At 44.0% G+C, this 27,132-nt stretch overlaps 1 protein-coding gene and 1 long non-coding RNA gene across 3 annotated transcripts in view; one reads left to right on the top strand and one right to left on the bottom strand.

Moving 5' to 3' along the window:
• Positions 1-919: 919 nt before the first annotated feature.
• Positions 920-27,132, bottom strand: part of ALPK2 (alpha kinase 2) — a 57,943-nt gene continuing 31,730 nt past the window's right edge. The window contains exons 5-13 of one of the 2 annotated variants that reach the window (XM_081929537.1): positions 23,656-26,635; positions 22,018-22,165; positions 20,396-20,523; positions 20,264-20,299; positions 17,987-18,261; positions 17,771-17,859; positions 14,844-15,061; positions 11,694-11,742; positions 920-2,497 (exon numbers count right to left, since the gene is read on the bottom strand). In XM_081929537.1, the coding sequence (XP_081785663.1) occupies positions 2,281-2,497; positions 11,694-11,742; positions 14,844-15,061; positions 17,771-17,859; positions 17,987-18,261; positions 20,264-20,299; positions 20,396-20,523; positions 22,018-22,165; positions 23,656-26,635 (4,140 nt within the window). In that variant the 3' untranslated portion in view covers positions 920-2,280. Of the gene's footprint in view, positions 2,498-11,693; positions 11,743-14,843; positions 15,062-17,770; positions 17,860-17,986; positions 18,262-20,263; positions 20,300-20,395; positions 20,524-22,017; positions 22,166-23,655; positions 26,636-27,132 lie in introns of those variants that run through there. The other variant, XM_081929538.1, reaches the window with a different exon arrangement.
• On the top strand, positions 5,608-11,684 carry LOC309380261. Its single transcript, XR_014172781.1, has 3 exons — positions 5,608-6,674; positions 8,069-8,143; positions 10,855-11,684. It is a non-coding gene; the product is annotated as an uncharacterized lncRNA (long non-coding RNA).

The following is a 27,132-nucleotide window of genomic DNA, read 5'->3' as shown; positions in this document are numbered from 1 at the left end:
AAGTGGTACCTATTTATCTACTTGCACTTCATGCTTTCAAACTGCTAGGTTGGCAGGAGCAGGGACTGAGCAACGGGAGCCCACCCCATCACGGGGATTCGAACCGCCGACCTTCTGATTTGCAAGCCCTAGGCTCTGTGGTTTAACCCACAGCGCCACCCGCATCCCATTTCAGATATAAGTGTGGGACAAAAAGATGAGCACATGTTCCACAGATAATGCCTTTGTGGCACAACTCCATTAATACAACCCTCCAGACTTGTTTGACACATATACAATAGGATGACATACTCATAGTATCATAGAAGGGACCACGTGGGTCCTCTAGCCCAACTCTCTGAAATTGCCCAACGTCGGACTCAAACCCATAACCCTGAGATTAAGAGCCCCATGCTATACCAACTGAGCTATCAAGAGAAGTCAATGCTTTCAAGGACATTTAAAGCAGAGGTGGGGCTTTGTAGGCCAGACCTTTATCAGATCCTAGCCTCATGGCCCAAATTTGACAGGTGGTAGAGTCAAAGCCTGCCTTCCCTTCCTAATGCACAGCTGGGAACGCGCTGTTTCCCTATTGTGCACAGGTAGCTGCATCTACACCTGCCTCACACCTGACTTCACATATGATGGGAAGGTGGGTGTGGTTTCAGGAAAATGGCCTCACAGGCCAAATGTGAACCTCTGGTGGGTCAAGCTCAGCTGGTTAGAGCGTGGTGCTTATGACACTAATTGTGGCCTGTGAGGTAGAGGTTCCTCACCTTTGGACTTCAAAGTTTCCTATGAACATGAGCCAGGCCTTTAACAGGAAAAAACTGCTGATGAATTGGTTGTCATTAACTGGGGAGGGGAGGGTGTTTCTGGAAATGGTTGGTACACTCCTTAACAGCATTAGGCAAATTATCAACATGTTCACAATGCTAAATCTTGTTTCAGTAGGAATTTAATTGGAGGAAAAAATGCATGGAGTATAACAAGCATTATTATTACTGTGCAAATAATTAGGAAACAAAACCATTATTCTAGTACAGTGGTATTGACCTGGAAACTGTCGGTGGGTGAGTGAAACATAGGAAATATCTCAATGGGGCTTCAGGTATAATGAAATGTATTACTCCTGCAGATCTACGTACTTTGAAATACAATGAAAGAAAATGATGTCAGAATTGGAACATCCACTTACACACACACACACACACACACTTATTTTGAACAGGCAGTCCCCACCCTTTCCTGCAAGGTTCAAGTCGAGCTTCAATCATGTTTAAAGGCACTAAACCACAGAATACGATTTGCTAGCCTGGAGGTGGGGATTCTTAGGGAAAGACACAGCACTGAGACCTTCAGTCTGATTAAAATGGCTCTTATTTCTTCGGTTATAAGTCTCACAAATACAGCAATAACTCTCTACTCTGCACCATGGAAGCCTTCTCTAACCACTGACGTCACCCACAGACACACACACACACTCCCACAACTCCCACGCCCATTTCTCTCTCTCTTTTTCTCCCACACTTCTTCATAACAGCCACAGATTAGACGGTTAAAATCATCTAGCAGAGGAAACATGATGTGTTGCTATACAAAAGTCAGCGGAAGGCTAAATTAGGGGTATGATTAAAGGATAAAGACATTGTGGGCTCCACACCGTCCCCAGGTCACCTGGTGAATGCCACTGTGTTGTTTTACATTATATCTTTGACATAACTTATAATATTGAAAACCAGTGCAAAAAAAACCAACAAGCCAAATGTCTAAGGCCCGCAGGTGAATCCCTCATATGCTTGTTATGCATGTCTGAGAAGCCAGCTTTTGGAAACTTCTAGAAACAGCAGTTCTTCATTTGAGTAAAAAGAGGCAGGCGAAGCAGGTTCACGCATTCCGGAGTGTGTAGCTTTTACCTCACGTGGGTTGAAACGTCCTACATATATTTATATACTTACCTAGCAGCTGAGTTATATGGAAGAAATCTACTAAAAATGCAATTTTCCCAAAAGGCCTAAGTCCTGCACAGCCTTCCAAAAAGAGAGATTGTGCCAATAACCGTGTCCCCCCAGTCCGTTTAGGCAGTCTATGCGAATGGTTATGCTTGGTACTAGGGGTGCTGATCTTTTCAAACGTTCGCGTGTCCTAGACTATCCACTTTCTTCTTGCAGAATGTTGAACGCTCTGAGAGAGCCCCACTGCTGGAGTGTTCGGTTCCAGAAAGTACAGTGTGTATTTCTAGAGAGGTCCATTCTACAAAGATGAGAATGAAAAATGTCTCTTTTGGGAGGAAACAAGTTCCTATGTTCTCTTGGCAGTCTGTGTGCTGACCGCGGTTTTCTTTACAGTACTTGAGCTTGGCAGTGCCTTGATTTTGGGGGCTGCTGGCTTCCTCTGCTTCTGACCGCTGGCTTGAAGGGGTTTCAGTCCCAGCATCTCACAGTATTTATTACATAGGTGGAGGACCTTGAACTGTTCGATAAACGAGATGGAGCAGTTACCTTTGAAACCTTTGTACCTGAAGAAGAAGACAGACAGACAGGATTGAAACTTTTTGGTTTCCAAAAGAAATAGGCTACACCTCAATTGCAAGACTTGCTAAAACATTCAACCCACACTCAACCCATATTAAACTAAGGTCATCTGTCATGGATGCTTTAGCTGAGATTCCTGAATTGCAGGGGGTTGGACTAGATGACCCTCGGTGTCCCTTTCAGCTCTACAATTCTATGATTCTATGAAAACGACCAGCTTAATATCTAGCCTTAGCAAAATACAATGGCGTGTAGTAAAGGAGATTACAATTGGCACCATCGTCTATAGCAGAGGTGGCTAACCTTTTTGGAGCGCCAGGGGCCACATTGACCCACGGTCAACCCTTGGAGGGCTGTATGTCAAAGTGGGAGTAGACAAAGTGCTAAAGTAGGCATGGCAAGTACTGAAGTTCTCAAGACGGCCTTCCAAAAGACATTAATCCAGTGGGAGAGATTTAAACATGACCTTCATTCTTTCATTGAAATTAAAGGATTCCATGCACTTACACTTGATAAATTGTGTCCTCTGCTTTTGAAAAGAAGGAAAGGTGAAAAAGAATCTCAGGATCCCACCCCCCCACTGTACTTATGCAGAACTGCACAGACAACATGAGGGATTGTTGCTCACATACGGTAACCACGAATAATAGTTTGCCTTTCATTAAAAGCAGTACTTATTTATTTATACCTGTACCAGTATTTAACTTTAAATAAATAACTTTACAGATACCTTACAAGAGCTAAACATTCATTTATACATTCAATTTACCGGTATGTCCTGCCATTCCTCCGTAAGGAGCCCAGTTTGGAAAATCAAAAGCGCATTTGTAAAGCCCCCAGTTCAAACTGAATCATGCTGCAGAATCGCTGCCTGCTCCTTTCTAGAGTTCAACCCTGGTTAGAAAACCTCACCTTGATTATCTCCTTTTTATTTCCTTCCTTTGGGGGGGGGCAGTTCAGGGACATTCAACTGACAGAATCAGGGGAAACAGCACAATGATATGAGGGGAACTGTATAAAATATTATGCTGTATCATGACTGAGGGTGCCATATAATCCTTACAGGTTTTTTATGGTGTTAACAACTGCGAGGAATTCTCATCTCTGTTCAGCCTGCCTGCCTGGTTTTAATAAAAATGCTAACAGTTCCCACCCGTCCCCGTGTTTTATTTCCTCGGGTAGGACAGGCCTGTCTTTTTGAACAGCCTTTTTGAACAGTCATTTTGAATGCAGCTCACCCTAGGAGGTGTCAGTGACAAGGGATCTGCAAATACCCATGCGTGCCCATGGATTCCTCTACCTCCAACCTCATCCCCAATTATAATAAACAACCTCTTCAACTTTAACATTTTAAAAGCAGTGAAGACGCCTCCCTTCCATTCTCTTGAACGCCGACTGGAAAGGCTTCAACATCAAAAGTCGTGATTTCTGAGCATCTGTAATCCTGCACAGTCAAAAGCCACTTAGAAACACATCCTTATGCCAGACCATGATGGAACATGTAATTCCACCCTGGAATTGGAAACGGCTCTTTGACTGATTGCACAGATCTTAATGTTTTTCAAACATACCTTCAGCGTAATGCATTTTATAGGCTCTGCTGCTTTTCTTGCACACCCACACACGTTTGGTGATGATCTTAGCGATGATGACACTGATGTGAAGCTATTACTGGTGCTGATTGAAAGCCTATACCATTTTGTGACGCTCCCATCCAGAGCGCGTGAGTCCATAATGCACAGCCACAACCCCCAAAAAAGGCTATTTCAAGAGCTGGAAATGGGGCAGAAGAGGGTGATCAAATAGATCGAGGGGCTTGAGCAACACTCCTCTGCGAAAAATGGTTGCAATGTCTGGCTTCTTTATAGCTCAGGGAAAAAGGCGATTAAGGGAGAACACAGCAGAGGTGTACAAAATTAAGCACAATACAGAGAAAACGGAGAGAGGGTTCTCCTCTCCCCCTTCAAAATGCTAGAACCCAATAGGGTCATCCAACAAAGCCAAATGTTGTAATATTCAGGATGGACGAAGAGGAATGTCTTATTCACTCAGCACACAGTTAAATCTGTGGGCATTGCTACCACAAGATACAGTGATGGCCATCAACCAGGTTGATTAGGCACATTCCTGCAGGGTAAGGTTATCAGTGGTCACGCGTAATGATGGCTGTATATTATGTCATGATGGAGGCATGACATCTCCACCTTAGAGATGGAGGAGGAACCCACATATTCCCAATCAGTCCCACCCACGCCAACCTATGTCGACCCTTTAGTCCCCCTTAGAATCAGCAGCCATGAGGAAAACCAGCACTGCTTCTATTTTTAAAGAACCTTCCCCACCCGCCATTTTATAATGCTCCATCCACTCAAAGCCTGGTGCAGCTGGTGTGCATGTCTTTTGCTGCTTTGAATCAGAAAGCAAGTCCTCATAGAAGGGACAGAGCTTGATGGCGTTCCCTTGCTCAAGAGGGAATTCTACAGGGGAAAACATGTTTTTCCCAGAGGGGCAGCCATGTTTGGTCCTTTATGACAAACAGCTGAAATAAGCTGTTTATTACCCCAGGTTTTTGCCATCTAGTCTTTTTTAGCTGCTTCTAAGAGACCATTTACCCCCAACCCACTTTTCTGAGTTGGTGGCTCCTTCTTCTACATAACTATTAGAAATAGGAGTTACTGGTGCCAAAGGACCATCAGCGAGGCCCCTGGACTCTCATCACTAATAATTAGCCATAACCTGGCCCAACCCAGGCAAACGTCATTTGGTTTTTACATTTACGGCCCCCAACGCATATTACCTCATGGTAATGAAGCCACGTGGCAGCTTCCCACATGATAAAGGTAATGTCAGGATCCCAGACCATGTGAAAGGAACCTCCTGCCACTCTGCCAGCGATAAACCAGTTTCCCACAGGGGCAACACTGGTATGAGAGAAACTGCACAGCAGTTGTCCCATGTATCCTGGGCCTCCGACATTAAATTTCAGGGCAAGCCCTACCATTAGGTAGACTGAGGCAGTTGCCTTTGATGGCCAGTGCAGGAGGCAGGACTTAGTGCAAGGTGCTGGAGGGCAGAGTCGTGTGTGCCATGCTGGCCCAGTTAACCACTATATATAGAACAGCAGAGGTAGTCTTGTCCTTCACCTCAGACAGCAATATGTGTTGAGCCAAGACCTATAGGTGTTGTGAGATGGAGTCATGCTGCAGTGACTCCCGTGTGAGAAGATGAGAGGCTATGGCTCCTCCAAAACCATATCAGAAACTCACAGGCCCACATATTGGTTTAGTCACCAAGCCACTGTAACCATGTTAAAAAGGGGTGGCCAGAAACACCAGCCCTTTGTGTCTGTTTCTGTTTTGTTTTTTGGCAAAGGAAAATGTTACTCATTTCCAGCCTTTCACATTCAGCCCAAGTTTTGCTTTAGCACTTGCAAAGCTGTCTGCTGGCCACACCCTACCTTTTGTTTAGGCCTAGCAGAGTGGGCTTGATTAAATATTTGATTAACAAAGGCTAATTTCATTGGCTTAGATTCTCCCTTCCTCCAGAGGACTGAACGGGATTCTCAAAAAGGTTGTGTGTATGAGAGAGACGCAGAGAGAGTAAAGTGTGCCCTCTACTGAGTTGGAACTATATTGCAACCATTACTCTGTAACGAGAACATTGTGAGGGGAAACTGACATTACTATTACGATTACGACTGCTATCATCTACTGTGAAGGCTGAAAGCGGGTTATGATAAAAATATAAAACTCATTAACGTTCAAGTAAGTAACTGAGGGAGGAAACCACAAGTAGAAGGATTAACAGAGCAATCTACTACTCAAATGGTGCCAGGCCAGGAAGAGGTATATGCTGCTCCTATGCGAGCAGGAAGGCCATCTTAGGACACTGTGCTGCCTGAGGTGAAGATCAAGATGGTGCCTCCTCTTCATTCCATGTTCAGAAGCCAACTGGTCTGGCAGGTTAATTCTTATTTCAAGACAGGAGACAGGATAGTGTTCTCCAGTGGGATGGGTTAGGGCCCCAGGACAGGGAGTTGCGTAACATATGCAGCTCTGTTCACCATAAGAGGATGTGGGGCTCAGGAGCAACAGCCAGAGGCCTATCACAGCTGCCTCTCATCACCTGCTGCCTGAGGCGGCCATCTCACTCTGCCTAATGGTAGGGCCAGCCCTGGTCAGTGGAATGGACGGAAGGGGGAGAAGACACAACCCAGAAAATACAGAGCGAGAGAGAGATAGAGAGAGAGAGAGAGAGACAGACAGACAGACAGACAGACAGACAGAAGCATAAAAACAACAGAACTCCCTCAGTGTCTGCCTACCAATTCTGTGGAACAGCATCCTTGCTGAGACGTTTTTGCTTTGGCAAGCTTTGCTAGTGGGGTGAAAAGGTCTCTGTTTTAGGTCTTCATTTTGTTCTGTTTTTTAACCTACCCTCAACTGTGTTTTTTTGTGTGTACTATTTTAAACAGTATTTGCAGCTTTATTTTATGGCGTGTTTATAAATAGTATTGAGACATATGGGGAAAGTGATTCACAAATTAATAAATAGTAATCAGGAACTGTGTTTGCAATGATGCCCACATGCCTGCCCACACAAGGAGGGAGCCAATAATAGGATAATAAACACACACACACACACACACCAGCACATATGCTTCCCCACCCTCAACATAGTCCTTCTTGCAACAGAGTTCAAGGGCCATTCAGGAAGGAAAATACTTTTTTCACAAGCAGTCAAAAGGAAAGGCCAAGACAAGCAACAAGGGCAGCCATAGAAACATGTCAATTATCAGCAGCTACCTTTGGTGGCTCTGGTCTAGAAACAGGAGATGTGAGGTTTAACCTCCCCCACCCCCCAGGAGATGGGGGAAATGGCCCCACTCACTTTTTGCATGCCTGGACAAAACACTCTATACTGCAAGTTCAGCAGAGTGGCTGCCTACCCTCTCAGCCATGTATCAGACATATAGGACATTTGATTTCCCACAACCCTAAGATTCAATCACTGACACCAGGAGGACAAGAGTTGCAGGGGGAGCCAGTTGGAACAAGTTCATGTTTCACATGCAGGAGAACCCAGACTCAAACCCAAGGTACAACCCTGCACTAATCAAGAGATGAGCACCATTCAGACTCAGTTGACTGGATCAAGAGAGAGACTGCATGGGCCAAAAGCCAGACTTTTGCAAAGTTCATGCCATGATGCATAAACAAAGGCTACAGTCTCATCATCTGTACCATGCTCTTAATCTTAAGAGACATGCCACAAAATGAAAATACAACCCCAGAAGCTCAACACTGTACTTGCTAGAGGCTGGCTGAGTATTACACAGTAATCAAATAGCCCCAGTTTTTTTTATTTTAAAAGTCAACTTCATCCTGCAAGAGCTGCTGAAGCAAGGAACTGTTTGATCAAAAAACCCCAGCACATCTTGCAAGATCTGCAACCAAATTTGGTGCTATTTGGTTTCCAAATCGCTACTTCAAAAAATGGTTTCATTCAATTTCTGTTGTGTTTTCATATACGGATTTGTGGATTTGTCTCACCAGCATTATTCAAGGCATCGGGGACAGGAGAAGAGGTGTTTGCAAAGGGCTACCAGCAGCGAGAGAACCATCAGCATAGTAGGTTCCTTTGACATTGTTAAATATGATATGAGAGATAATTTATAAGTTAGGAGAGAAGGGTGCTTGTGGCTGATATTCCCCACAGCTTCTTTCCACACAAGTCAGTAAACGTCAAAATCCAGTATTCATTTGGGACAGGTGAATTAGCATAGCACTCAGCTCCTCAGGGAGGTCTGTTTCTCTTGAGACCAATTTAGAAATCAGAGGTGTGTCACAGAGCTTACTGTGAGAATCCCCACATAGGTGCACCTCATAGGAGGGTCCACAGCCAAGCTCCCAAGTGGACTCTAAAAATGAAGGTATCTGTGTTGCTTTTATACACAGTGCAAGATATACACCAGTAAGCTTTAGACAATTTTATCCTAGTCAGTATGTGCATTGAATTAAAAATGTTTTTATATACAGTGGTGCCTCGGAAGTCGAACAGAATCCATTCCAGAAGTCCATTCAACTTCCAAAACATTTGGAAACCAAGGTGTGGCTTCCGATTGGCTGCAGGAAGTTCCTGCAGCCAATCGGAAGCCACGGAAGTCACATTGGATGTTCAGGTTCCAAAGAACGTTTTCAAACTGGAACACTCACTTCCGGATTTGTGGCGTTCAGGAGCCAAAACATTCGACTCGCAAGGTGTTCAACTGTATGAACATGTAGTAGTTTTTGATTGCTATATATATGCAACATAGGAAATGAAATAAATAACAATATTTAAACCAGAGGAGTTTGCCAAAGCCAAAATCTCACTTGTATTTTTGCAATCCCTCTGTTTAAATTTGAATGCATCATCTGTTCAGTTTGGGACACAGTTTGCATTCCTGTGATGTGAAGAATTCTGCCATAAACTTTCTTTAAAACACACACACACAATTGTGGCTAAAATATTGCTGAGAACCAACAGCATTCTTTCCCAGTCAAGTAGTATCTTCCCATAATTCTTTTCGCTGTCTTAGGAAAAGATTAATGGGATTTGGCCATTGCAGGAAATATTGTGCAGAATATTAATCAGTGCGATCTTCTGCAACACATATTGTATGCTCATTAAAAACGTATATCGTCAAAAGGAAGAAAATAAATGGTCATGAATTATTCAAAGTGCTTTGCCTTAATGGCATTTTATAAACCTGCGAACTTACATCAAGACATTAGAGTATCTTTTCTCCCCACTCAAAATCTACCAAGAATACAAGGCAGATGAAAAAAAGGTAATGACTGCAGGAATTAAAAACATTCAATACTGGGGAAAATATGCACCGGGATAGGAATTAAGTTGTTTTTTTTTTTAGAGAACTTCCAATTTCCTTGTTTACTTACTATTTTTTTAAAAAATAAAAACCCCAACAACTTATAACCTACTTAATTTTCATAATAAAGTTAAGTTGGCCAAAAAGAAATCAAAATGTCACAACAGTATTGAAATATATCACAACCCTCAATTGGAACACAAAGCCTGCCAATGGCTCCCAGTTACAATACCAGTTGCTGGGAATCACAGGTAGGCAGAGTGCTGTTGTGCTGTGGCTCTCAGTAAGTGAGACTGAGAAGGTCTTCTGCCTGAAGTCTTGGACAGTTGCTGCATTAAGCAGACCTGCCCCATCCATGAGACAAGGTGAGGCGACTGCCTCAGGCGGCAGGATCCACAGGGGCAGCAGATCTGGCTTCCAAGGAATGCACCACTTGGTGCTGCTGTTGCCACGGTGGCAGCGACAGCTGCGGCACACTCATTGGAGGATGGATCTGTCCTCGTCCCACCAGCCCCGCCCCCCGCAATGCTGCCTCTGCAGTGGCCTCTCAGCAAATAGGAAACACTGTTGGTCTCCACACACCCTTGTTCCTGATGTAGATCTTCACACACCCCTTCTTCACTGGGGGGCATTTTGTCGCTTGCTCAGGTGCCAAAATGTCTTGGCCCAGCCCTGGCATTAAGTGAGTAATCCTCTCATAAGGAAGAGGTTGCACTACCATCAGAAAGGACTCAGGTCTCTGGTTGAATGGCTATCTTCCCTTCTCCTCCGTTACTGTGTACTGTAGTTACGTGATGCAGTTATGTTATTCTGATAATTGGTTGCTTTGTGGTTTTTATGTTATGGTTGTAATTACACATTTTTTATTTATTTTAAATGTCTTTTTGTATCTTGCCCTGGGACCATTTGATGAATAGCTGGCTATAAATACAAATCCTAATAACTAACACTAATAAATATATAAGCAAACGAGCAAACCAACAAGAGACCACATTAGTCCACCATTACTCTTTTAAAAAATGCAGAAGTACATGTTGAAGGAAGGCAAGAAAATGGAAAGATCCTCTGTGGAATCATGTTGTTTTGCATTTCAGGGGGCTACTGGTTTCTAACTACTAGTTGATGGGTTGAATTTTCTTATCCACCCACCTCTGCTTTCACTTGCAAATTAGCATCGTGATTCTCGGTGTTTTGCATGATATGGTACTCTGGGCAATTTGTATTTAAAGACAAAGCAGACCATTCTAAGCAGACTGCATTACATCATTGTTTCAGTTTCCTTCCAGCAATGTAAACATTTCCTTTTTCTTTCCTAGTACATTATTTTATTCTCCCCGTACCCAGATAGTTTTTCTTGAAGAAAATATTCATAGCCACTATGGATCATTTAAAAATATCTTTCCTATCTCCTTTCTTATCTAGAAGAATTTATGTTGAATACATCTTGTCCCCTATTTTACTTTTTTACAGCATGTATGCAAATTGCTAAACCTAAGCAGACTCTTGGAAGCATATAGAAGATGCATAAACTTTGATGAAGTCTTTTAGGAGTAACCAAAGCAAGGAAAGGATGAAATGAATTTTCCCATGCAACTAGGGTTCTGAATCTTTAGCATAACATGCCAACTCTTGTTTAAATTCATAAAAATGTCTTTTAAAAAACCCACCCACACAATTCGTTTTCATAGAATTTCTTGGTTTAATAGTTTGTTACCTTCGCCCGTCGCTTCCCCCTTAATGCTTTTATCAAGGAAGCTCTTGATTCACCCTGTACTGGCTAACGCAGCAAAACTGCATAAAGTATGTGAGTAGAGCTGAGTTTGGGCATTCTGTACCAGTGAGCTCTGCACTGATATTAACTCTAATATTGTGAGCTCTACATTGGTGAGCCCTGATAATGGATTTGAGCAGAATAATACTACTATATCCTTTGGCTGCTGCTACACACACACACACACACACACACCTGTTAGGAAGAATGATGGTTTGTTTCCAGATGGGTTAGGTGGAACATGATATTGTATGGGGGGTGGTGGACAACCAAGGGTGTCTGCCGTGTGTTTATCACTCCCTCTCCCAGAAGCAAACCAATGAGCCTTTTCAAAAGGAAGGCTCCATTAACATTTTATCCACCAGAAGAAGTCAGCAAGAAAGCCCTACTGAAATGCATTTTGCTTTTAAGAGATGTGGCATAAAATGGATGCTGCGTGCTGCAACCTTCTCTATTAAGTTTGCAACATCACAAGGCTGAAACAACAATGGGGGGGGGGGGAAACCAGGTCATTAAAAAATGGCGCTGCTTCACTCACCCTTTGGCCTGTGTTGCTATGCCAACGTCGGTCAGTTTCATTCCTACACCTACAAAATAAAACAGCAAGCCAGCATCACACAGGGGTATTTCAAGTATAGAAAAGCTTTATATATTAATGCAGTTTTTATTGGCTTCACTGGTGATTACAGATGCTATCCATCACACTCTCTGTATATACCGTCACAAATATTTCATTTCTCCAAGGAAGGTTATTCATTCAGCACTGTCACTGAATATAGGTCTACTCTGGAGTATCTCTTCCTCTTAGGGCTTATCTACACCTCTTGCCCCACTACTGTGCCTCTTGATGAGCTGCCTCAGCTCAGGCAGACTTTTTGGATCCGACCCTCCACTCTTTGGTTCTGGTGTCCCAATAAAGATCTGCAATGGGGATCCTGAATCTGCAAAGATCACAACTCACAGGGTGGAATGCAGCTGAGTATTTATTTATTGTGTTTTTACTCTGCCCTTCCTCCAAAGAGATTCGACTGGGGTGTGTGGTTCTCTGCCTTCCTCTTTTTGTGTGAGATACCTAGATGAGGGTAAGACACATAGATGTCAACTTTCCCCTTTTTTAAAGGGAAATTCCCTTATTCCAAATAGGATTCCTCACAAGAAAAGGGAAAAGTTGACAGCTATGGCAAGACACAAGGGAACGAGCCAAGGTCACACAATGATCGTTATGGCCAAGTGAGCTCCACAGAACTTCACCTCCTTCTGTTGCGATCACAGAAGTTGTCCCATGCATGGAATGATTTAGTTCAGAGTGGCCCAATGTGTGGCTTGAAGGCCACATGCGGCCCTCAGCAACATTTGAGACACACAGCCCTTACACTGCCTTCTCAAGCTGGGTAAGGAGGCACTGGCCTTTGGGAAGGAAGCATGAGGGCTCTGACAGGGTCCTAGAGCCCTTCCTCTTCCTTTCCAAAGCCTAGTTAGCACTTTCCCAGCTTGGGGAGGAAGTTGGGAGGGATATAGGACCCCCGCCCATCTCCTTCCCAAAGCCCAGCACCTCACTTAGCTGGCTATGGGAAGGTAGTACATGGACTGGGGATGTGCATCAAAGTTTGGCCTTGCTCCCCCACCCTCACACGACAAGGCAGTGTGCAGCTGCATTTTCCATGTTGAAGTACTCTGGTGGCCCACTTGGTATGAAAAGTTGGACTGTGCTGATTTGGTTGGTCGCAAGCCATTGCGCTCATTGCACCTGGGTGAGGCCTGCTCACAGGCAGAGAGGCACTGAAATCCTGCAGTCCCAACATTGCATTGCTGAAACCTCTTTTTTGCCAAAATGTGACTGGTACAAGACACACTCAGTAATGCAGTTAGGTAACTTTAGACTGTGGACTTAACCATCTCAGAGCAGCCACAACACGGACTGCAGCTGAATGTGGACCAGTCATTGCAGTTGGGGGAATGTGGGCGGGCAAGTGGTTCCAGCCAAGCCCAATCACTGGCAGCGGTTTCAACTCAGCAGTGCCAGGGGTGAGAAGGGCTCTGTGAGCACACAAGAGAGAGTGCAGGCATTCCCAGGCCAGCCCATTCACTGCCAGTAGCCATAGGAGAGCAGCTCAGTCAAGAACTGAAGCAGGAGCTCTCAGCCCAGCCCACTGTGCACAACCCACTTGCTGCCTGCACCAGTAAAACTTCTGCTGTGCTGGCAGAGGGCTTGTTTCCCTTGGGAGTACACCTAGCTGAGCTTGTGTGCCAAAGTCTGAACCTAACAATAAGACCTTGTGAAGAGTAACAGATGAGCTGAAATGAACACTGCACATTTCTTTTTTGAAAAAGAATCTATAATGCTTTCTATCCTCTTTTCAAACCGGTTACCAGCAGTGGGAAAATGTAGGAATTTCTTGCTGCATTTGTTATATTAGTTGAATATAGCACCATTGTGGAAGCTGAATACTTGCCACAGCAGGTAGATAATTCATTTCTTTCCTCTGACAGAAGGTAACACATTCTGAATAAAAAGCGCTGCAGCCTTGAGGAGGCTGGAGAAAAGGAAATATCCATAAATCTTTTGACAGGAGTTCTACTTTAGTCAGTGATGTACTGTACCTGCAGGCATCCAGCCTGAAGCAGCTACTGAAGGGGTGACCTGATCATGGGTTAGTCACACTTTCAGCTTACAAACCTCTACCCAACTTGGGCCCAGGGCAAGAGTCACAGGAAAAACCAGCTGAGCACCAACTGCAACAATAGACTGTGGGAGGGAGGGTTACTAAACTCTTTGTTCTTCCATGTGAACCCGACCAGGAAGGTGAAGTGTAGGTGGGTTCCCAGGAGGCAGGACACAGCAAGAACCTTTATTGAACTATATAACTGGTAAACAGGGACAAAGCAACTGCTTATATACATTCCTGAAAGCCTGGGCCACTCCCACTCCCAACGTGATGGGCTGTCTAAACTTCCAAGCTGCGAATCACGTGGGTCACATGATGTCTGACGTTTATAGAAGCTTCCAGGTTAAACTTAGTTACTGTTCTAAGTGCCATTGAGGGGGGCCTCCTCCCTGCCATACAGAACAGCAAGAAAACAAAACAAAAAACACACACAAATGGAACCTGCTCTGCTTCTGTGCTGGTCATAGAGCAGAGGAAGCTCCTTCCTTTGTAGCTTCAGGCTAACAAAAAAGGAATGTAGTGCTCTATCCCTTCTTTGACACCCAGATGGAATTTCAAGCTTTGGGAAGAATGCCTGAAGGTGGAAGAGTTCACTTCCATGCTTGTGCACCCCAAATTTTCATCATACTACAAGGTAGCAGCCCAGGTGGTGAGTGGAACTGCAGAGAGGCCTCCCCAACACCAGCCTTTCTGCAGCTTATTTGGACAGGGCTGGGCAGTGGCAAGGTCTGAGCTGCATGGATACACAGGTGGAGCAGATCTATCCCTCCCACCAGTGTGGCTATGCAACCACTGCCAATCTACTCTCCCATTGACGCCAATGTTGGGAGGATGGCCCTACTGATACTGATACTGATATGGGGACGGGGCTTTGTCTGTGAGATGAATGGTTTGCCTGATGCCAGCCAGTGAACCTCTGACTGAAGTGAGGCTTGAACCAGGGACTTCATCGTTCACTTGTCAGCTGCTACACTTCCATCAGCTTTACATCAGACACGGACATGTAGTGTTGAGATGCTCACCTTGCATGTCTGTTACAAGCAAGCTGCCGCTGGTTCTCTCGTATACCCAGTGCTGAAAGGTGCAGCATTTCTGGCCAGCTTCCGAGTCTCTTCGCAGGAAGTTTATTTCTTTTCCATCCCTGATGGAGTATTTCACGAATTCTCCAATTAGCTCCTCTTCCACGGTCGCATAAGGGACGTTGTTCTTGGGCCGATGAACAAGGAAAATAGGAATGATTCTAAAATGAAAACCAATAAATAAGACAATGACACATTATAATCCTAGGCAGCACTTAAGGCTGCATTCACAAGTCCATGCAGACTGCTGTATTTTTTTTCTGTATGTTCTCTCTGAGACCGATGGCACATTATAAAATCCTGTCACTCCTGGGGGAACTGCTGTAAGATTTTCAACACGTGTAAAAGGAACACTAAAGGGGCATGGGGGGCAACTTCAGGATTATAGTTAAAACAACAACATCTGTGTGGATTTTCCCTTTAAAAAAACACCTCTGCATGGAAATGGAACAGAACTTACCAGTCAACACATGAAAAACAGAAATGAACTAGATAAAAGCCATTCCATCCACCCCTAGTTCTTTGTAACATATAGTTTTCAGCTTCAGAAAGATAGTCTGTGATAACTTTGATTTTAAAAAATAAAGAAACAGACTCAAGGAAGCAAAGTGTTTGGAGAGGTCAGGAGGGACTCATTTTTAGGAAGTGCTGGAACAGGATTCTTTAGCAAATTACCGCAGCGTTTGTGAGCTGGGTTTCCGCTTGGAAAATCCTTCATAGATATGAGTACAGCTGTTGTGATGTGTAAATAAGAGCCCTAAAGCTATTCCATCATCGCCTCCAGAGCTCAGGCCCAGCACAGTGTGCTCAGATGTGCTGCTCGCATCTTCCCTTTACATTTTCCAGAGGCGACTTCTATTTTTAACCCTGCACTTTCACCTTGTTTGAACCAATATTTTTTACTGCAGATCTAGAAATGAAGTAGCAGCCCTGCCGAACAGAGAGGGTTGATGCACACAACCAGGACAAACTGTCTCTCTCTTTCTTTGCATTATTGTTGGCATCGGTCTGTCTCAAGAGACAATGGAAGAATGCAAGGGTAAAGGGAAAGCGTTGGGAGAGTTACAATGCCTGCTGTGTCAGTGGAGACCAATACAGGAATGACATGTTTTATTGCAGATGGGGCAGGTGAAGGGGTCTGGTTTTGCTGTTCCAGATGCACCGTGGCATTTCTTCTCTCTGCGCTCGTCCTAGCATTCTCCTCTGGCTGCTGCTGTGGATACACAACCTGACTGCTGCTTCCAGGAACTACAGGGCAGGGTTGTTGTTGCCAGCCTTCACGCCACATTTGCAGACATCTTTATAATGCAGAGTTGGTCTGCCAACAGGCCTGGTACCTGAACCCAGCTCCCCATAAAGCACACCCTTGGGGATTCTGCCATCTTACATTCTGTGGGCATGACCAAGTCAGTGTAGCTGTTGCTGAGACAGAAGTACAAACATGCTGCAAAAGTGGGCTTGGAAGAGCACATCTTTGTGTTATGAGACTCCGTCCTGCCACACATGATAGGTGCCTATCAAATTTATTTCAGGTTAACCTGCACAATGTATTACATGTCTCCCCCACTAAGATACTTTTAAATGATTCAGATGCATCTGAAGGAGGTATCTTATATCCTCTTGAAAGAGATGACAAATTTCAGGGATATGTAAGACTCATCCCCAACGTCATGCATGAACAAGAAGGAATTTCAACGATCACTTCAGGAGGTGGCTATATATGACTATCCTACAGTGGAACAGCAAATCCTTTGAAAAAGATCTGAGGTCATGCTGGTCCAGCCATCCATTACAGCATTTAAACGGTGTTTCCTTACCAATGTGAAGTGTTGAGCTGGCACCCCACAATAAATAATAATAATGATAACTATAATAGTTTGCATTAACAGCCATTTGAGTGCTCAAAGTGCTTCAGATACATTGGGTTGTGTTCAGCTTTGCACTAAGGAGAATGTTCTGCTGACGCAAAGTTTTCTCTTGCACAATTGAATCTTCACCCCCCCCCATGCACCCCCATCTGTTCTGGAGCTCCCCACCAACCTTCCAGAGCAGATTTGGGGGTGACATAGGGCATGCACAGGTAGAGGATTGGGAGGGAGGGGAGAGCCATTGCACTGGAGCTCATTTCTGTGCTAGCATAAATATTAATTGAATGCTACCCATTGTTTGTTTCTTGTGTGCATGATGAAAAAAGGATAAGAGGACAATCCCCTGCCCTGAAGAGATTTCACCAGAGGTTTTCAACCTTTTTGAGGCCGCGGCTCCCTTGACCAACTACATTATAATGTGGCGCCCCTGTGGGGACCAGGAACCTAGTTATGTCACCCCTTGCTTGCAAAGCTGGCAGCTTCTTATCCTTTTTTGAACACCCTCCCGTGTCCACTCCCAACAGCAAGGGCTGGTGGACTGGCTGGCTGGGCTCCCTCACCCACTTGCTTGCTTATTCTGAGGCCACCTCAGCTCCTGGCAACCAGCACCCCCTGACCAGCCCCAGAGGCGCCATTTGCCTGCAGAGCTTGTAGCCAGGGCTGCTGCAACAAACAGCCACAGAAGCCTTTGGGAGGCTGAGATGCGAGAAGGGATCAGAGGGAGGGAGGGAAGGAAGGAAAGAAAGACAGAGGCCAGTATTGCCTGTGGCACGCCTGACTATCATTCAAGGCACCCCAGGGTGCCACAGCACACTGGTTGAAAACCACTGGCTTACATAATCCAATATTCAAGGCAGAGGAAATAATAGAAGAAAGAGAGGCTGATTCACTCTAATTCTCATTCGTGTCCAACAGCATGCATGGCGCTAGGTGTGGATGTCATCCATCACAACATTGTTACGGCTGCAACACACATTTTATTTTTTTTTAAATGTTACTCACTCAGGCACCTCTCCAAAGCCCTCCAGAGGTTTTGTTTCCGCAGCATATATCTTGGCGTACTCTCTTGCCGTGTTCTGAACATAACATTCCTATATAAAAGAGAATCCAGTGGCATGGCAAGAAAGGAAACAATTAACACAGTTAACCGTGGCCATAGTTTGAAAGCTTGGATGTCCCCACAGGCCTTGATTACAGAAGGGTACAGCAAGCACTTACCTGCAGTGCCAATTTGTAATTCTTTTTCATGAGTTCATCGTTGTTCCTGGTCCCATATGCAATGGCATTGTGCACTTTCAGAACACAGGGGTGGCCGGGGCCGAACACGGGAACTAAGCCTTGCATGACTTTGCTTCGGAAAGCCTTTCGGTGCACTCCTTCCCCAAAATGCAGCTCTTCGGTTATAATCCTCCCATGCAGGCTGTTGCCGAAATAACTATCATTGATGAAATCTTCCCTGAACATAAGCTCTAAGAATTCAATCTCTTCCAACCCTACAAATACATAAATATGCATAAGACCTCAACAAAGAAACTACATTCTGCTAAGTAAAAAAGTTTATGCATATGCGCACCAAAGAGAAACGGGGGGGGGGATCAAACTAGAGGAAGCAAAGGAGACAGAAAGAAGGCTCGGGGGGGAAATGTATGAGGGCTTCTGGGATTTTTCATGCCCTTCTTAATACTGCAGCATCACATAATTTTTGAAAAGCATTTCTGATAGTGAGGGTTACTATGTAGTGGTTTTTTATATACTGCAAGGTACTGCAAACTATTAGTACTGATTCTGAGGCTGATTCGTACTACCAACAGATTCGTGGTTGCCATATATCTCTTCCTCCCGTTGGCCATGCCTTGCTCATGGTATCCACATTAAGGTACTGTAATTTTGGCAGTGTGCAGAACTGGTAGATTATGTGCATGGTGAATCAGTCACATGACCCACATGCCACAGCAAACAATGATTGGGTAGAACCCCCTAAATCTGTTCCAGAATTTATATGAGTAACCTGCTTAACCACCCCAATATCTATAGACTTGCAGGCAGTGCAGTGTTGACATCAACAACCAGTATATGACAGCGTCCAAAGAGAAGAGTTCTTTCTATGATGCTCATGTAGCAAATGAACCCTTTTCAACTTTTCTTCAAGTTTAGACGTATTTTTTTTTAGGGAAGCAAGAAGTATAGCCATTTACATATATATATTACAGTATATAGCTCTGTAACCTTAATTATATTCTTTTGCTATTTTGTTATTGTAACCTTTTTCTTTTCTTCCTGTTTACTTTAATTCACTGTAATGTTTTCAGTACAAATAAATGACAACTTTAGACTTGGGCAGAAGAGGAATAAACTCTGTGATGAAGGTTGGTGTGGAGCTTAAAGTATCTGTGATCATGCATGGAAGCATCCAAGGCTTCAGGTCCTACTTGGATCTTTGTTGTTGGAAATGCAGCCTGAACATGCAGTGGGGAAGGCTAATCCTTCTGGCATGTGGTGATGTGATTGCTGTGTATTCGGAGTCAGGAAATCGGTAGGGAATTTATGGCCCTCCAGATGCTGACAGACCCTTCCATCCCGACCTGCATTCTTTACCATTTCTACGACTACCTGGGAGTCTCCTCTTAGCAATTTCATCCATGTATCAAATTCCAATAGCAAAGGCACACAAAGATGCATTTGCAGGTAATGAATGAAAAGCCATGCAACTGTTTTTAAAGGGGATGGAACGATCAATCCTGCTCTTGAAGAGTCAGAACAACTAACCATCCACTAGACTGAAGAAGCTAAAGCTGACTAGCACAATATGTCCAGCAATGATGAAACCTGTTGGCAAAAGTGTTATCTATGTTTAGCACGGGCAAAGCAAAACACATGCTGGTGCGACTAGAGAAATAGCAACATATGGGGAAAGTATTTCTCGTCTCTTAATTCCTTGCCTTTCTCCTTGGGTAGTGTTACATAGCACAAGACTTTGCAAAGGCCACATGTTTGGGCACCGGGAATGCTTGTATCAAAACAGTTCATTGTTATGGTTCCTTTCTCTCAGCAGAGTCCCTGTGGGGCCACTTCAGCTGCTTCAATTTCAGTGGGGCTTTCTGACCGTGCGAGCTAAAGCAGCAGCCTTCGCCAAGCGAGTGAGGCAGACCCAGGGAACCATAAAGATGGGAAACCTAGGTACAATGTTCCTCTTCAAGAAAAAAAGTCAAAAGCAGAATGTGGGCTAGGCTCTCAAGGAGTGGCTGATGCGATCAGCGTAGGAGAGCTCAGAATAAGGTGACTCAGTGTTGATGGGAAGACTCTTCATGTATACTTAGACTTTCTTGTACATTACTGCTTCACATATTTCAGGGCAGACATTACAACCATCTCTGTCACCGCGTCCTAACAAGCCCTGGCTCAAATTAGTAACAGCTATGCAGAATATGCCCCAGTATGATTATGACTTGGCACGATTCTCCATAGGTGAACAGGAAGAATTCCATATGGACTTACCTTCAACATCCTGAAGACTGGAAAGATGTTCCAATACTGCAGAGAGAACAAGAACAACACAGGCAAGGTTTAGACAGTAAAACAGCACCTTTAATTGTGCTTTGTCTTAAGAAACAATATGTTAGAATTTACCTTCAGAGGTCAGGTTAAATTCTGCAGACGCTTTCCCATACATATTCTTCAAGCAGCAGTGATACAGCCCTTGGTCCTTTTTACCAGCTTGAACTATTGCCAGGGATACTGGAAAGTCATCTCCTGCACTAGAAGAGATGTTAACATTGGAATGTTTGTGTTTCTGCTCAGTTTTCTGCTTAGTTTTTCAGAGGTTTGTGTGATCTCTTTGTCTTCCTTCCCCTCTCCCTCTTGTTCCCCACCCCCATTACTGGAATGTAGGGAAATATGGCCACTGTTGTTAGTTATTGCTGCTGGAACAGTAGGCAAGTAAGTGGCTAGGAAGGAGTTATTATTCAGCTCAGATTTAAATCCAAGCTGGGGAAGAACATGGAAGTCATAACACTTGCCTTGATTTTAAGGCAAGCACTATGAGTTGCTGAATCTCATACTTAGCAACATTTCTAACAAATAAGGAGTGCCAAATTTGAGTCAGGCCTAAAAGCAAGCAAGCATGTAAATAAATGCACATGAATGACCCAATTCCATGTACACATCTGAAGTCACTTGACAACTGTAGGGTACCACACTCACCTATACCACCCACTCAAACAGCATAGGTTTCATATGTTTACAAAATGTCCAAAGGATTTTTTTATAGGAGCTACAATCCATAAATGTTCATTTCAAATATATCTACAGGATGCAGTACTTGGGTTTTTTTTTAATACTGCTTTTATTGATTTTCATGGTACAGAAGATAAATTTTGAGAAAACAATTGTTACAACAGTAAACCACAAATAAATTGTCCTGATAAAATTACAGGCCATGTGCCGTACTTGTTGAATTTGTTAGTTCTGTTGCCACTGGTTCCATGTGCTCTGTCAATGCTTAGAATGTGTGTTAGAATCCAGAAATCATTTAGGATTAAATCAATCAAGCCCTGCTTCTTTCATTGGTTCTACTGACTAACTGCTCTATGGTACAATAATTTATTGTATCCACAAATTTTAGAGATAATCCACACACACACACACACACACACAGTCCTCATCCACTCCTCTTTATGTGCACTGCTGCCTGCATGAGATTTCTACAAATAACTCCTCTTTCTGACAGCAGCACTCCCGTACCTATAGAACTGTGCACATGGCAAGGCTGTTTGTTGCTCAGCCTGTACCAAAGGTGTCATGGGCTTTGAGGACAATTGAACTCAGGACGCAAGAGAGAAACGTGCTAAGAGGAAGGCATGCTCGGCAAATTCACACCATGATCAACTCCCGCCCGGAAACCAATGTCCCCACTGTGGAAGGACGTGTGGATCCAGAACTGGCCTCCACAGTCACTTACAGACTCATTGTTAAAACCATGTTTATGGATGACAATCTTACGAGTGATCACCAAAGAAGAAGAAGAAGTGAATGAATGAATGAATTTATGTTACCCAGACAATCTGAAGGCTGTTGCAGTAATCTATTATTACAGTATCTCTTCACTAGGTGCAGCTGTTATTTCTCTCCATCCCATGATACCATCAGAGATTTGGTCATCAAAATAAGCACACTCCCTAACATGCACACTCTCCTCCACCCATCCAAATGGCATTGGAAAGCATGTATGTTTATTGCGTAGCTCTCCTTACCTTCTGTGAACTTGGGCAAGTAGCTTAGAGTCTTTAGTCCATGTAATGGTGGAGTCTTCATGAATTTCACTAAACTGGCAGCATAATTTGATATTTCCAGAGCGGTCAGGGAATAGTTCAGCTTGGATTTTCTTCACCAGCTTTGGTGCTTGAAGTAAAACACAATTCAGTGAGGGCTTAAACACATAGTAAAACCTCAGGACCAATTTAGACATTACATGTCTGTTGACATGTCATTCCTGTAAGTTCATTGTAAGAGTTTAAAAATAACAATGATGCATACACCTTGTAGACTGTGAACCATGTAGATTTCTTTTTGTCTCTTTCTCTTAGGGCTAGGGGTTTCTTTTCTGATGAAAAATCAATCAACCTTTTCCACTTTATCCTGGAGCAGCGTTTCCTCCAGCTGTTTTCGGAATGCAAGTCCCATCAACCCTAGCTAGCAAGACCAGTTGTCAGGGATGATGGGAATTGTAGTTCAAAAGCAGCTGGACATCCAAGCAAATTAATATTCTTCCATAATATTGCTTATTTCTTTATAAATGTTTATTTAAATGTTCTAAGAAAGTGGGGTAACCTCTGAGCTTCCAGGTGTTTATTTATTTCCATTTATAAAATCTTTTAAAATATTAGGGTGGCATACAACAACAATTCCCATAGGTGCCAACCAGCATGATCAGTCATCAAGGATGATGGGATTCATAGTCTAGCAGTACTTGGAGAGCTTCTGGTTCCCTAACCCTGGCCCTGAAGATGGGAGCCACAGTTTCACACATATGTTCATGTGCCAAACTATCACTAGCCCCGAGTCTAATTAAGCTGCACTGTCCACAATCCAATTAAACCAGAGTGGTTTGATTTAAAACAATCCACCTCATTTAATTCTAAACCACATTTTTTATATTTTATTTAATAAAAGGAAGGGCACACGAGATGGTAGTTATTAACTGATTGGGTAAGGACTCACTGTTTTGTAGAGAAAACTAAGCATGTATGCAGTAGCTGATTTGTCACAATAACCATTTCATGGGACTGAGACGTCAGATGATAGTAACACTTCTCTTCTGGTAAACAATATTGAATTGGGGAGAGCCCATACCTCGGTGGTACAGCTCATGCTTTACATATAATAGTTTCTATGTTCCATCTCGGGAAGAGGTGCCAGCCTGTGAGGCCGATTAGGGAGGCAATGTCACACACATGACATCACACACGTCCGGCGCAGGACATCAAGAGCAGCCAGGGGCAGAGCTGAGCAGAGCGAGGATGGAGTTTCAATGGCCAGCAGTTCCTCCTTCATCTCCTCCTGGTGCTGCCACCGGCAGGAGTCTGCTTTGACCCTCCTTCCCCTTCATGGCAGGAGGAGGAGCAGCTGGCCACTGGATCCGCACTGTGCTAGGCTCCGCATTTTGCCTCCTTGCTTGGGAGACCCTTGCCCCTACCCCTAAAATACTGAGGGGGCCAACAAGGGCTTGCCCCCCTGGAGCTGGCACCCCTGATCTCTGGCATCTCCACCTACAAAGCAACTCAGAAAGCAAAGTCAGGAAAGATCTGTGTCTGGAGCCTAGGAGAATTTCTGCCCAAGGACTGCTGATGTGTAAGGCCAATTAAAAAAAATAAATCAGTTTCTAAACATACCTTTGCTGTCTTTTTTGCAAGGCAGTTTCCGTTGTTCCCTCTTCTCTTCCTTGTGAGTTGGCCCGGCCTCTGTTTTTGAGACTTTTTTGACACAGCTGGCCTGGTTGCAAACATTTTCCTTTGCTTCAAGGCGCGGCTTCTTAATTTGTACCTTTGGTGCCATCTTCTTCTTTACGGTTTCTTGCTTACGCTTCACGTCCTCGGTGCTACTGTGATGCGAGGGTGCCTTGCAGGGTTTGGAGGATTCCTGCGACTTCGTCTTCCCTTCTCCTGCAGTTGCTCCTGAAGTGCATGGCTGAATTTTGACCTGTGGCAGCTGTTCCTCAGAATGATGGCTGTTCTTGAAGGCACAAGGCAAGATGCTGACTAAGGCCCCTATTGCATGCTCTGATGAATTTAGGCTTTGCCTCTCACCATCCGTGAATGCTGTGGCTCGATTGTGACCTATAGATGGAACTACACACTCTCCCACTAATCCCCCTTCAGACACACCAGCTTGCTCACCGGAAAGGACCACAAATGGATGCACAAAGTCTGTAATATCATGCCAAGAATACATCTGTTCTGAATTAATAAGTGCCCTCATGTAAGGCTCCACTTCCTCTAGGTTACATTCAGTGGGCTTTTGAGTTTCTCTGGCACCCCTTTCACACGGGATTATTTTGGTCTGACTTTCTCTGCCTAGATGCTCGTACTCATCCTGTTGTAGTTCACTGTTTTCGTGCCAGGAATGTGTGTGTTCTGAATCGATTAGATTCCTCATATAAGGTTCTACTTCAGTTTCCTCGGGATCATGTGAAATAGACATTTGTCTTTCTCTCACACATTGGACTGTTTGAGTGTTACTTTTCCCCACCACCCTTTCACACTGATTCTGCCAATATTCATCCTTATCCTTCTTAACTCCGACTTGTATGGACTCAGTTTGCCTTAGGCTTTCAACTGCCTCTGGTACATTTGTACCAAACTTTCCTGACACTAGTTCATTTCTACTACAACCTTCGCATTTGCTTTCCTGTAGAATCTCATGCTGAGCACAAACGATTAAATTGCCTACCATATGGCTTGCATTTTGATTATCCTGACCTGTGCTGTGACACCCATTTCTGATAATACTTGAAGGCTGAACAGTGTTTAAAGCTGCTGACTTGCAAGGTTCCGATGGAGAACATGCAAAATCCAATCCTAACTCTAAAAGGTCAGTAATGCTAGAATTTTTTTCGGATACTGTTTGATGAGAATCTGATGGTGGCGTCACATATTTGCATTCTCGGTCAGCTTGCCCTATGCTTGTGCCAAAGTCCCTATTTTCTTCACTCATGTCATTTTCATTGTTCTTGTTTATTTCTAACAGAACTTCAGTGTAGAATCTAACTTTGTATGATGCTGTGAAAACTGGTTCTACTTTGTGCCCCTCTATTTTTTCATTGCCCTCAACAGCTTTAGGCTCAGTAGCTAAAACTGAACTATGTTCTTCCGTGTGGTAGCTGCAGTTCTGTGCATCAGATACAGCTTGAACATCTTTACCATTATTGCCTCTCAAAACATGATAAATATCACAATTATTGTCACTTCGAGCTTTCATTTCTGACTCAGTTCCTTTCTCCTGAAATCTCTCTGCAACGCTTTTATCGACTGCTGTAATTGAAAAGTGTCCTTCCGTTCCAAATTGATCATTATTTTTGCCAGAGAAATTACTGGATGAATCCTCTTTCAGTGAAAGCTCAGCAAGATTAGCACACTCTTTTATTCTCGAGTGGCGCAGTGTAACATGAGACTCTTTAGTAGGCATCTCGTCAGCCTGCTTTGCTTTGGGGCCATCTGTACCATGAACAATCTGTTCAATACAAGACAATGGGCTGGGATAATTGGCAGGTAGGCCTTTTAACATTTCTTGGCCATGTTCTAAAGGATCGCCTGGAGCTTCTGTAAGTTTGAATGGAGATTCTACTCTACAAGACTGGAAGCCACCATCAGTCATAATTGTTTCTTCCTGATAAGCAGACATATGAGCAGATCTATTATGATCAGGCTTTTCCTTTTGGATATGGCTGCTTAATGGATGAACAGATGGCTTTTCTGTTTCGTGTCCAAAGGCAGAGCACAGACACATGGCATCTGTTTCTGCAGGTAGTGCAAGAGAGCTGTTGTCCGTGGTTGTACGGCTACATGCTCCATCTCCTTTTAGCGCACTGCAGTAATCAGTGTGGACTTTCATTACTCCTGCCAATTCTGTGACAAGCTGATTATCTTCTGTTAGATTTCCTGGCACATGCTGCCTAGAGCTTACATCCCTTGCAATGTTCAGCCCTTCAACCTCCTTGGCAGCGTCAGTCCCAGCTGCTGAACTCTCAACTTTGCTGCTTGCGCAAGTGAAGTCACAGCCCCAGTCTTCTCCCTCATAAAGAAGCATCTGTAACTGCTCATGCATGGATGATAAATCAGCATCTCTGACCTCAGGTTCTGCAACTTCCAAGGCACCCTGGGAATCCACTTTGGGCAGATATTGAGCACAGGGAATATCATGGACTGCTTTTACCTCGTTAGACTCACAGGGCTTCCCTCCACAGGCCTTTGCTCTTTCTGTCTGTATATTGGGCACAGACAAAGGAGTCAGAATGTCACATAAGCCTTCTTGCTTAGAAGTGACACTGGGGTGACTTTGTGCACCAGGCGGCACATTGCAGCTTGCTGTATCATCCATGATTGTGAGATGAAGAGTTTGATCCCAGCACGGCTCCCTCTCATTATGAGTCCCATTGGACACACAAAGACCAGCAGAGTTTTCCAGCACTGCACTGCCCGTTGGAAATCCATTTTTGCCACTGACCTTTTCTGAAGCTGACTTTTCAGAAGCAGGGCTTTTTACAGGGGAAGATTTGAAAACAAATCTCTCGTCTAATACAGGCTCCGTTATAAATAGTTCCAGATTACCACTGATTGGCACTGTGTTGTCAGAGTCAGCTTCTTGTTGCTGTACCTGGAAGAAATAGGGCGAGGGAAGGAATGAAGAAATAAGACATGTTTATGAATTACGAATTAGGCTATTCAATCAGAAAGCTCAGGTGGGACTGGGGCCCGAAATGATAATACAGTGGTACCTCGATTTTTTTAGTGTCTCGGAAGCCGAACGTTTCAGTTTTCGAACGCCGAAATCTCAGAAGTAATTGCTTCCATTTTCAAACGCGCCTCAGAAGTTGAACGGCTTCTATGGCATGCTTTTCAATTTTCTCAATGAAAACGGCAGATGGCCCTTTGCACCTCGGTTGTCAAATGTTTCAAAAGTCGAACAGTCTTCCGGAACAGATTACGTTCGACAACCAAGGTACCACTGTACTCTAATGTGTGACTAGCCCCATGATTTATCAACACCCATATTATACCTATTATCCATTCAAGTCAACACACTAAGGCGTGGTATGTATGAAGTCATGTAGGTTTAACAGGGTTGGCCTTGACTAGGGTACAAGCATAGGG

Source organism: Podarcis melisellensis (assembly GCF_964234715.1).
Source record: "Podarcis melisellensis genome assembly, chromosome: 11".
NCBI lineage: Eukaryota > Metazoa > Chordata > Lepidosauria > Squamata > Lacertidae > Podarcis > Podarcis melisellensis.
The sequence above is the reverse complement of the archived record's forward strand: the minus strand, read 5'-3'. Positions and strand labels throughout refer to the sequence as shown.